At 42.0% G+C, this 11,207-nt stretch overlaps 2 protein-coding genes across 2 annotated transcripts in view; one reads left to right on the top strand and one right to left on the bottom strand.

The window, feature by feature from the left end:
• Positions 1-741: 741 nt before the first annotated feature.
• On the top strand, positions 742-4,840 carry LOC108251477 (zinc finger protein 37-like). Its single transcript, XM_017441807.3, has 2 exons — positions 742-1,111; positions 3,398-4,840. Exons 1-2 carry the CDS (start codon positions 940-942, stop codon positions 4,594-4,596), a joined length of 1,371 nt encoding a protein of 456 aa, XP_017297296.1. The 5' UTR covers positions 742-939; the 3' UTR covers positions 4,597-4,840.
• A 1,122-nt stretch (positions 4,841-5,962) lies between these two features.
• Positions 5,963-11,207, bottom strand: part of LOC108251474 (CYFIP-related Rac1 interactor B) — a 10,161-nt gene continuing 4,916 nt past the window's right edge. The window contains exons 2-11 of the mRNA XM_037982021.1: positions 11,032-11,105; positions 10,455-10,576; positions 10,245-10,350; positions 9,979-10,115; positions 9,757-9,834; positions 9,272-9,388; positions 8,159-8,238; positions 7,943-8,069; positions 7,633-7,703; positions 5,963-7,547 (exon numbers count right to left, since the gene is read on the bottom strand). Of these exons, the coding sequence (XP_037837949.1) occupies positions 7,478-7,547; positions 7,633-7,703; positions 7,943-8,069; positions 8,159-8,238; positions 9,272-9,388; positions 9,757-9,834; positions 9,979-10,115; positions 10,245-10,350; positions 10,455-10,576; positions 11,032-11,104 (981 nt within the window). The 5' untranslated portion in view covers position 11,105 and the 3' untranslated portion in view covers positions 5,963-7,477. The remainder of the gene's footprint in view (positions 7,548-7,632; positions 7,704-7,942; positions 8,070-8,158; positions 8,239-9,271; positions 9,389-9,756; positions 9,835-9,978; positions 10,116-10,244; positions 10,351-10,454; positions 10,577-11,031; positions 11,106-11,207) is intronic.

Here is an 11,207-nt window from a genome sequence, read left to right as displayed (position 1 = left end):
AGAGGTGAGGCGTTTCTGACCTGCTGGAGCTGAAGCTGCTGACGGGGACGTCGTTCTGCAGCTCACAGATGACGAGTTAATTAAAATCCTGATCCGGAGGACGAGCGAAGTCCTGCAGCCAGAAGGTTCTGACGGGGAAGTTTCATTAGAATCTGTTAAAGCGGAACAAGCAGCCGTTGTGGCGGTTGTCGACATGTACGAGCCTGAACGAGCAGAAACCCGACCGACGACAGCAGCAGAAGGAACAGAGTCCACACAGAGCCGAGTCGCTCTGATCACAGGGGTCAAAGGTCACGTCCCTGTGGGACATGTTGTGTCAGAGAAATCACTCAAACAGGTTTATTTATATGTTGTGCACAAAATACAGAGATCATTAAAGACAATTAAGAATTAAGATCAGAGTCGCAGGTCCGAACAGGAAGCTCCAAATCAAAGCTCTGAAGATTTCACAGATATTCATGTTTTATAACGTAAAATTAAAAGTAAAACGTTTGATTACTGCCTGCTTCAGCAGAGAAAAGGATCTTTCTATCCAGCTGTTGGTTCTTTCTGATTTATTTTTTAGATCCTGCAGAATAAAAGCAGAGATTTATTTCCAGTAGTTGGATGACAGACGGTATATTAGTGCTGTGAGAACAGTCTGTTCAGACAATTCAGAGAAGTGTTATGAAAGAAATGATACTAATTAAAATAAACCGGTTCTACAGCATGAAGCTTTACATTCACAGGACGTGATGAAGCATTTTACTGCAGACTCCATGTTTCTGAGCTTCGTCCAACAGCAGAAACTGATGGGAATCTGTTGGCTTTGTTTCTAGAACCTGTTCTGGCTGGATTCTGATGACGTTCAGCGCTCTCTGATTGGCTCGGTGGGGGACCACACCTCTGCTCTTTTGTTAGGTTAAGTCTTCTCTTCTCGACCCAGATCCAGGCGCCAGCATGGCTGCAGTTCAGCCCCTCAGAGACTTTATCAGAGAAAAACTCCTGTCAGCCGCCGAGGAAATCCTCACTCAGTTTGAAGAAACCATCCGGAGCTACGAAGAGGAGCTGGACCACCAGCGCCGGCTGCTGGAGCTCACCTGGAGACCTGAACTGAGGCTGCGCCGAGTCGGTGAGTCGCCCTGAGAGGGTCTGAGTGGACCCACAGCTGCAGGGTCCGGGTCAGACCGGGTCAGACCGGGAGGGACCAGGTCACAGCTGCAGGGTCCGGGTCAGACCGGGAGGGACCGGGTCAGACTGATGGGGTTCAGATAGAGAAGTGTGATTCGTCCCTCCGGAGGACACGTGTCCTCCGCTCTGGATTCCGGAGGACACGTGTCCTCCGCTCTGGATTCCAGAGGACACGTGTCCTCCGCTCTGGATTCCAGAGGACACGTCTTTAACTTTGCCTTATCCGACGCTTTGCTTTGTTTATTCAAGCAGTTTTACAGAAACTTTGTTAAATCCAGTTAAACCTGTTTGATCTGAGCTTTAACTGAGTTATTTTTATTAAATTTATCTTGGCAGCAGACTTGGTGAACGTTGTTTCATTGTTTGAACATTTAGTTTATGTCCAGAAGTTAAAATTTAATTTTATTGTTCTGTAAACGCGATTATAATGAGATTTCTTTTTCTTTTTCTGAGCTCAGCTTCCTGTTTTCCTTCAGCTCCTGAACTTCAGCTCAAGTTTTTGTTTTTTTGTCTCATTTAATCAGATTAATCAGATTTTACATGTAGGCTTATTCGTTGAAAAGGTTTTTAAACCTTAAAGACGTATATTTATGGTATGACATGTTTGTCTGGAAAAATCTTTATAAACTAATCAGTTTCTTGTTGAAAGAAACCTGCAGATTATTTATAAATATGGGTTAATTTATAACTTAAGGAAATTCATGGGTTAATATTTAAAGCCCTTTGTTTCTGAGTCAGGCTGTAAAACAAGGTGATCTTTAACCTTTCAGTTACAGTTTAACTAAAAACCAGAACTCCTGTCAGGCAGGAGTTTAATAGTTGTCAAACATTTTACGCTGCTCCTGCAGAACTGAAACCGAACAAACAACAAATTATTTACATTTGATGTCTCCATGAACCACAAAAATAAATGTTTTATGGAAGCTTAATGCAGTTTATTGGCACTAGTTCAGTTTTAAGAGCTGTTTTATTATTATTATTATTATTATTATTATTATTATTATTATTATTATTATTATTATTAGAGTTCAGTTCAGAGCAGAAAATAAATCAGACATCAAACGCCTTAAAAAGGTTTGAAATGATTAGAAAAGATGGGGTTATCTAATAAAACATAAACTTTAGGAGGGTTTGGAAGGCTAAACATGCTCGAACCATAAACTCGTGGCCAGCCCTCAGACAATAATCCCTGGAAGGATGGATGTTCTATTTGTTGGGTGTGGTAAACGAGTAACTGATACTTTCTGAGGAAAACAAAACAGACCTTTGTAAACTGAGAAGCCATGTTGAATAACTCGGAACAGAAACCCTGCCCTGTTTCTCCTCAGAAACACAACTTAATCATACAAAAAGTACCAACAATACGACAAATTAACCACGAAACATAAAAGTAGAAAAGATTAAAACAAAACCATTGAACTCAGAGTGTTTTATTTATCATAAAGAGATATTTGGGAAGAGGATGTGTAGCTGCTGGTGGGAAGGTGCTCATCTGTCCTGCTGGACCTAAACTTTATGATCTTTATAAGAAGGTGTGTGGAACCAAAAACAGAAGACTGGCAGCAGCCACACCTCGTGTCCCCTCGATGCCCGAGAATCCTCTGGCCTTAAACTGAATATCACTGTGGAGAATGAGAATTTCATTTTCCACCGCAGCAGTACCAAGGAGAAACGGTGCTGCCATGTTTGAGGCAGTGCCGTCCACATCAAGGTCTGGGCTAAATGGGAAACACGTCCCGAGGCAAACCCTGTGTTCTCGAGCTGCTCTGCTGACGCTGAAGCTCTGCCTGCATGCAGGTCCTGGTGCTGACGCTTATTCAGACATTCAGACTCCTTAATTCATTCAATGTTCCAGTCGAATCTGAGAGAAACGCCAAGCCTGTTAGCCACGGTTCATCACACAGCCTGACACGCAGAACCTCTGAACTCTGAGGAAATATTTTACTTCTCGTAAAAATGAAGAGCAGAGACCCAACACAGGGAGCAGCCCTGTCTTCAGTCTGAAGGAGGTTTTACAGAGTCGCTGCAATCCTGCCATATTCTGCTGGGTCCTGTAGGAAGCAGAGAGCGTACGGTCCATCCTGGTCCTGGTCCTGGTCCTGGTCCTGGTCCTGGTCCTGGTCCTGGGGTGTGAGGAGGCCTGAATGACCCCAAACATCAGAGCTGTGCTGTTTGGATTCATGTCTCAGTGTTCACCTGACTCAGCTTTTTGTTTCTATTCTTGCAGAACTCCCAAAGGAACCTGTCTGTAAGAAGGAGGAACATCCTGCTGACGAAGAGCTCTGGAACCAGGAGAGGAACTCCAGTCTGGACCAAGAGGAACCAGAGGTTAAAGAAGAACAGGAGGAACCAGAACCTCCACAGCTTAAAGAGGACCAGGAGGAACCAGAACCTCCACAGGTGAAAGAGGACCAGGAGGTTCTGTGCAGGAGTCAGGGGGAGCAGCAGCAGCTGGTTCTGAAGCAGGAACCTGAGACTTTAATAGTTACTGTTGATTATGAGGAAAGTGACCACAGAGAACCAGAAGTACCAAATAATGACCAGCTCCTTTCTAACAGTTCTCCTGTAGTTGAGGGTCTATATCCAGATAAAAGTGGGCATCAGGAACCTGAATCAGTAGCAGATACAGAGCAGGAGCCAAGAAGAAGACGACGCAGAACCAGAACTCAAATCAAGAAAATAAAAAAGCCCTCGGATTCAGAGAAACACTGTGACAGAAAGAAAGATAAAAACCCTTCAGAGTGTGACATTTGTAAGAAAGTCTTTAAGTCGAAGTCCTACTTGAAGGTTCACCAAAGAACACACACAGGAGAAAAACCGTTTGCTTGTACTTACTGTGGGAAAAGGTTTTATCAGGTTTATGCCATGAAATACCACGAGAGAAGCCACACCGGAGAGAAACTGTATTTCTGCAAAATCTGTGGGAAGAGTTTCAGTTATTGCACTCCTTTTAAATTTCACATGAAAATCCATTCAGATGAGAAACCATACTCGTGTGAGACTTGTGAGAAAAGCTTCAGGAGTCGGGATAAGTTACTGATCCACACGAGAACCCACACAGGTGAGAAACCCTACTGCTGCAACACCTGCGACAAAAGGTTTAAAGACTCGTCGAAGTTAAAACGGCACATGAGAACCCACACCGGCGAGAAACCGTATTCTTGTGAAACCTGCAGGAAAAGCTTCACTGACGGCAGCAGCCTGACGAGCCACATGAGAATCCACACGGGTGAGAACCCCTACTCCTGTGACACGTGTGGGAGGACATTTAAAGGCATGTCACATTTGAAAATTCACATGAGAAGCCACAAAGATGAGAGCTTGCATTCTTGTGGGAAATGTGGGAAAAGTTTTAGTAATAAGAGAAGTTTGACTGCGCACATGAAAACTCACTCAGGTGAAGATGTGGAAAATAAAAAGAACTAGAAAAGTTGTAAAACCACAGAGAGAATGTGGTCCTAGTTTGTCCCAGTAGCTTTGACCTTACACTGCAGCAGCAGACATTACAAAGTCAAACCTTTAGTTTTATTTTGTTGCCTTAAAACCTACTTAAAGCCTACTTAAAACCTACCTAATCTCCCGGTCATCTTGTTTTGTTCTCTGACATTTTGTTCCCTGCTCAGTCAGCCTTTTATTTTTGTAAATAAAATCCTTATTTTTGTGAAACTTGTCCTCCTTTTAGACTGCGTCTTTGTGTCCTTATTGATCTGACTCCTGACAGAATTATTCATTAAACACAGTGAATGTATGTTAGTACTATATCTATATGTACAATATCTATGTATATCTTAGTACTATAGGTGTATGTACTCTATATATATATATATATATATATATATATATATATATATATATATATATATATATATATATATATATATATATATATATATATATAGAGTACATACACCTATAGTATGTACCTTATGAGTACGCCTGTCGCGATAAACGATAAATCAATTAACTGGATGTTCCTCACTGGCCCCTCCCTTTCTGTTCGCGTCAGGGGGCGTGGCCTATCGCTTCCGGCAGCCAGCAGAGGCGCCTCGGCCTGTAGCTCGTTAGCATTAGCCCATTAGCTCCCGCTAGGAGTTAGCAAGCTAAAGAAACGCTGTTTGATATTTAGAGGAAAAACTAAATGTTGGTTTGAAGCTGGAAGTAACAGCAGCGGTGTGGGAGAACTGCGGATTAAACCAAAAGACCCGAACCGAACCGAACCGAACCTCTGAGAGCCGGTATGTCGCATTTTTGCTTCTGTTAGTTTGACTTTTTGTTTATAAAACTGTCAGTTCTGTCCGTCTTCTCTATATAAATATAAAGTTTATAGACTTAATAATCCGTACTGTTTTGGTTGAATGTAGGTTTTTTCCGTTTTTTTTTTTGTTTGTTTTTATTCAAGTGCATTCTTTGTTAACAGAGACTGAGAGTCCATTTTGTGTTTGTTTTCGGTTGTTTTGTTTATTTTGCGTTCCAGTTCCATTGTTAAGTGTTCTTTTGAAAGTAAAGTTTATTCATCTTTGAGAGGATGCACTTACACTATTATGTTATTTTAAACGGCCTCCAAACGATATTATCGTTTATAAGTACAATAAGTATGTATATCTAGTACTATATATGTATGTACTGTAAGTACTGTATGTACTGTAAGTACTATAAGTACAATAAATACTGTAAGTGTGAAGCTGTGCTGCCATCTGGTGGCCATCTACTGAATTACACTCAAACAAATCCAAACTAAGCCCAACGTTTTCTGCTGCTCCCAGACTTTTAAATAAAGCAAAAACTTTTTTACTTAAAAATGTAAAAACTTTATTTATCCGACACACACACAAACATATTATTTCAAACTACTAAAGCGTTCAGTCTCTGATGCCGCGGCTTCAACAGTCAAAGCAAAACTAAAAGTTTCCAGTCAGACGTTCAAACGTGGAGATAAAATCCTCATCAGTCTCGCTTCAGTACCTCAGTAATTCAGGAAGTCCACCTCGAACACAACTCAAACTTCACAAGTGAAATGGTTGGAAATAAACTTTCATCATTTTTTCTTTAATAAAACATTTCAGCTCTTCTGTTTGCAGCTTTTATAGTTTCCTGCAGGCTGTGGAGATTAAAACTACAATTACAAAACAAACATGTTCCTGACGGCTCTGCAGAGCAGGAAACTTTAAATTCAGAATGATTTTAACACTGAAACACTCATCTCTACGCAGCTGGAATTGTTCATGATCGTGTTTTTAACAGGAGGAGAAAACAGTTTGGAGATGTTGAAGAAGAAGAGAATCTGTCCCCAGAACGTGTCGAATTAAAGCAGAAAATAACGGCGAGGAAGTTCAGCTCAAGTTAACCTGAGTTTGAAGTTTAAAGCTAAAACGGCGCAGATTCGACGACTCTTTTATTTTCAGATGAATTCTTATGATAACAGCAGCCTGTAGCTCACTGAGCTCCAGCTGATGGACATAAAACAGTGAAAACCTTGGTGAGGGAGTCTCGGACCGTTCCCCGGGTCTCAGGAGTTTTAAACACGTCTAAAGAGCCGTCGCTGGCGTCTCGAACCCTTCCCAGTTCAGTTTCAGAGAGGCAGAAACCTGTGAAACTAAAGTGTGACTGACTGGAGACAGAAAAGAGATTAATCTGCGATCATCTTGAGACACGATTAAAACCTTTTAAAGCTAAATCTGCGCGTCATTCGCTGGAACGTTGTGCAAATTTATTCAGTTATGAACGAACGCAAACAAGAACCACAAAACTTCACATCAGAAACCAAAGTTTGGAGTTTCTGTCTGAAAGTCTGTCCTGACGCTCGCATGAAAGCTTTTAAATCTGACTTCCTGGTTAAATCCTGGTCGGTTTAAGCTGTTTTTACAACAACTTAACGATTCGCAGATCTGGGAAGTTTGTTCTGTCAGATACATTCAGACTGCAGCCAGCTGGGGGCGCTGCAGCCAGCTGGGGGCGCTACACCCCGCGTTAAAGTCACGTACGTCCGGCGTTCTTTTTTAAAACAAGCACAAAGAAAAGAGTTACGGTCAGATGTGATGTTAAAATGTCCACCAGGGGGCAGAATCTACAGCTAATTAACGTTTTCAGTCAAACAGGAAGTGGTGATGGATTCAACTGGACTTTTTTATTGATTCCTGAAGACGTTTTGCTTCTTGTTTAGGAATAAATAATAAAGTCCAGCTGTCTTCAGTTCACCGTTTTTAAACAACAACAACAATAAAAAACAACAATCAGGAAGCTTTCAAAAAGCCGAAGGTTTGTTCAGTAGTTCCTCTGAAATCTGGACCAGAACTTCGCTCCGTTTCCGTTAATTTGGCTGCAGCATGCTTTTGATCTGCTTGGAGGTAGTCTCGTCGTTCAGATGTTTGGTCGTGTACCTGCGGGGGGAGAGGGGGGGGGGTTGTTTGTTTGTAAATAAAAGCTTGTTTTTGTTTGTTTTCGTCGTGTTGAGCGTCGACGAACCTGAGAGCGTTGAGTAAACCCTCCACGCTGCTGGGCTGCTGCTCCTTCAGAACCCTGATGCAGCCTTTCATCTGAAACACACACCAGATATTTTACTAACAGAGTGAGCTGGAAATGACCCTCAGCTACTACCACAGGTTCCTGAGCTGTGGCAGCCATCTTGAATGGGGTCAACCCTAAAAGTTTATCAGCTGTAGAAACTGAAATCAGTCTGCTGGTTAATGAGATATTTTGCTAACAGACAGACAAATGTTTAAGTTTAGAGAACAGCTGAAGAGAAGCGACTAAGACTTTTGCCCGGTGAGCGTACGTCGATGTTGGAGGTCTTGACGAAGGCGCCGGCTGGGTGGACGTGGTCATACAGGATGATGACTCCCACCATCACACGCAGGCAGAACAACACCGTCTCCTCACTGGTGAAGCGGCTGCGGTACTCCCTTCAGACAAACAAACAAACAAACAAACAAACTGTTAATGACGCTCGCTCACGTCAGGGACACAACCAAACGATGCGTTCAGGACTCACGGAGTTTCCAGCATCACTTTGCACACGCAGGCCATCGTGCTCAAACAGTCTGTCGTGTTTTCAATCGGTACGTCTGGATTCTGAACGGGAGAACAATAAAGTTTTATTCAAAAACACTCAGGTTATTAGTTTGTTCTGATGATGGAGAACCACAGCAGGAGGTTACTCAGGCGCCCCCTGCTGGTGGAACCGGGGAACTACAGGACTGATCCGCTGCTGCCCCCTGCAGGCCGGAGCTGTCATTACACCCAGATTATAAAAAACAAACTTCAGTTTCTGAGTTTTTAACAATAATAATAAAAACAAATTATAATAAAATAATGTTTAGACTCAATGCAAACACTAAAATTATTTAATATCATTGTGTACGGAACTAAAACAGGAGCTCATGTAGACAATATGAGACAAAAATTTTATATTATATTATATTATATTATATTATATTATATTATATTAATCTTAGTGGGACGTTCCTGGTAAAATAAAAAATGAATAAAATCATTAAAATATTTTACTCTTTTTACAAATTTTAGATTTGATTATTAAAATGATTGTAATTATTTAAACTTATTTTAGTTAGCAGAAATCTAAAGCTTTAAAGTTTAAAGTCAACATTAAATTGTTGTTTTTTTTCTGTAATTTACCAGGAAACATTTTTTTCTATGAATTAAAGTTTTTTTATAATAAATAAAGTCAGTTTGAACAGATTTGATTACAATCAGTTCTGATCAAAGGTTTAGGTTAAAGTTTTGAATAAACCTTTTAATTTAAACAGAATAATAAAAACTTTTATAGTTTATAAAACTGTTTACTTTTTATTTCTGTCTGCAAAGCAAAACAAACTCAAATTTAAAACTAATTTTAATATAAAAATAAACTCATTTTTCAATCGAAGCAGCTGTTTTAGTTTTATTTCTGTTTTTAGTTAAAACAGTTTTATTTGATGGGAGTTTTTTAGAATAAAACTGTTTTTATCAGAGTTTTAGTTTCTGTAAAGAATCTAATTTTAACTCTTTAACCCTGTTTCTTTGGTTTAAATTAAATCATTTTTCTTTAATGTCGGAACGTTAGAGTAGATTTGTTTTTTTATTTTGTTGCAGAAAATCGACTCACGTCTGAAACAAACTTTGACGTGGCGTCGCTCAGCGTCTTCAGCATCGGCGTGGCGTTGGCGTAAAACAGAGACATCCGATTGGCCAGCTCGTTGTTGACCTCACTTCCTGAGTCCGACTGGAAAAAAACAACAAACTGCTGAGAAAACTGGAAACAGGAAGGAGTTTGTTCCAAAAGAAACAATCAAATAATTATTTAAATAAGAATAAACATCAATCCTCCATCCTGCAGCTTTCAGGTGTTTCTCTGATCTTCAGGTTTCTGCAGAACCTGAAGATCTGCTGAGGAGCAGAGAAACACCTGAAACCTCCAGGACCAGGACCAGGACCAGGGCCAGGGCCAGGGCCAGGACCAGGACTAGGACCAGGAACATGGACCAGGACCAGAAACAAGGACCAGGACCTGGAACAGGACCTGGATCAGGACCAGTACCAGGGCCAGGACCAGGATCAATCCGTTCTCATCAATCATAAAATCGATCTTACCGACAGGTTGTTGATCCGCATGCGGCTGATGGTCCGGCGGTAGTAGCTGAAGTCGTTCTGGATGGCGGGATTGGTCATCTGAAGCAGGAAGAAAGACAATCAGAGACGGGACGGATGGGACAGACTGACAGACAGATGGGACAGACAGGACAGACGGACAGTCAGATAGACAGACAGACGAACAGACGAAGACGAGCGCAGCGGCAGGAGGAAGACTCGGACCTTCAGCTCGTCGAAGCGCAGTGTGAAGTGCAGGATGTGGGCGAACTGACGAGCCAGCGCCTGTTTGGACTCCAGGTGTTGGGTTGGAGTGGAGCTGGAGCTGGTGAGGACGTCCAGGAGACACTGCAGGCTGGACTCTGGGGACACAGATGGACATGTCTTTCATAACAGCAGGAGGACTGAAAGTGGCCAGGTGATATATCAGGAGCTGGTGATCAGGACAGGAAATGGAGCAGAACTTCTGCACAGCTCAGATAAATCCTCACCCAGTTTCTGTGAGAACTCGTAGAACGTTTTGAGTTTGGCGACCAGAGGAACCACAGCGGACCAGGCCTTCTCCTGGACCGCCTCAGCGTTAGGATGCTGGATAGCCTGAACACACACACACACACACAGACACACACACAGGAAACACTTTAATTTGCCAAACAAAGTACAACAGCTGAATAAACGGTCGTGTCTCCGTCGGGCCTCACCTGTCGGATCTCCTCTCCGGCTCCTCTGTACGTCTGCAGGTCCTCCAGGATGACCTGGGCCTCCGTCAGAACCTGGTTCACCTTCTCCCACATGGCCGTCTCCGACTCCGAGGGCTGCGCATCTGAAAACATCGACACAGCGTTCGACTCTGTCTCCTCTCGAACAGAAACACGCTGAAGATGAAAGTGCTCTTCGTCTGTTAAACTCAAGGGATGAGCCAGCGTTCAGGTTTAACTACAGAAACAGCTGAAAGCTAAAACTAACAAGAAGACAAAAACAGGCCGTTTGCTGGAGCCATCTTAAAGAGAATAAAGTTTCTGAAGGAATTAAAAAGGATTTTCTTGTATTTCTACGCAGGAAATATAAAGTTAAATAGTTTGAAAATTATTAAAATGACTAAAGAGTGAGCCGAATGATAGATGACCGTCTGAAAGAAGCAGAAACTGGATCTGTTTGTTCCACTAAAACATCATTTATTACCTGAATCTGTAAAAAACACCAAAAACCCAAACTTTGACAGAAAACAGGATTTCAGCTCCAACAGGCTGACATCAGATCGTTTTCTCAGAGTCTTACTTTCGAAGTCCAGGAAGAAGTTTCCAGCGTTGTTGTCGATGTCTCTCGTTAAAACTCTTATTAAGTTCCCCATTCTGCAGACAGGAAGCAGTTCTGTTAATCAGCAGCCATCAATGAGACGCTAAGTAACAGAAAGAAGGTCATTAAACATCGTTAAACGGCCGTTAGCTTCATGG

Source organism: Kryptolebias marmoratus, linkage group LG20 (genome assembly GCF_001649575.2).
Source record: "Kryptolebias marmoratus isolate JLee-2015 linkage group LG20, ASM164957v2, whole genome shotgun sequence".
In the NCBI taxonomy this organism is placed as follows: Eukaryota; Metazoa; Chordata; class Actinopteri; order Cyprinodontiformes; family Rivulidae; genus Kryptolebias; species Kryptolebias marmoratus.
Note: the sequence above shows the minus strand (reverse complement) of the source record. Positions and strands in the feature narration are given on the sequence as shown.

Excerpts from the sequence above, each read along its gene's own strand:
- LOC108251477 (XM_017441807.3), top strand. The coding sequence starts at position 940 with ATGGCTGCAGTTCAGCCCCTCAGAGACTTTATCAGAGAAAAACTCCTG. Across the intron at positions 1,112-3,397 it reads ACTGAGGCTGCGCCGAGTCG|AACTCCCAAAGGAACCTGTC; the intron begins GTGAGTCGCCCT and ends CTATTCTTGCAG.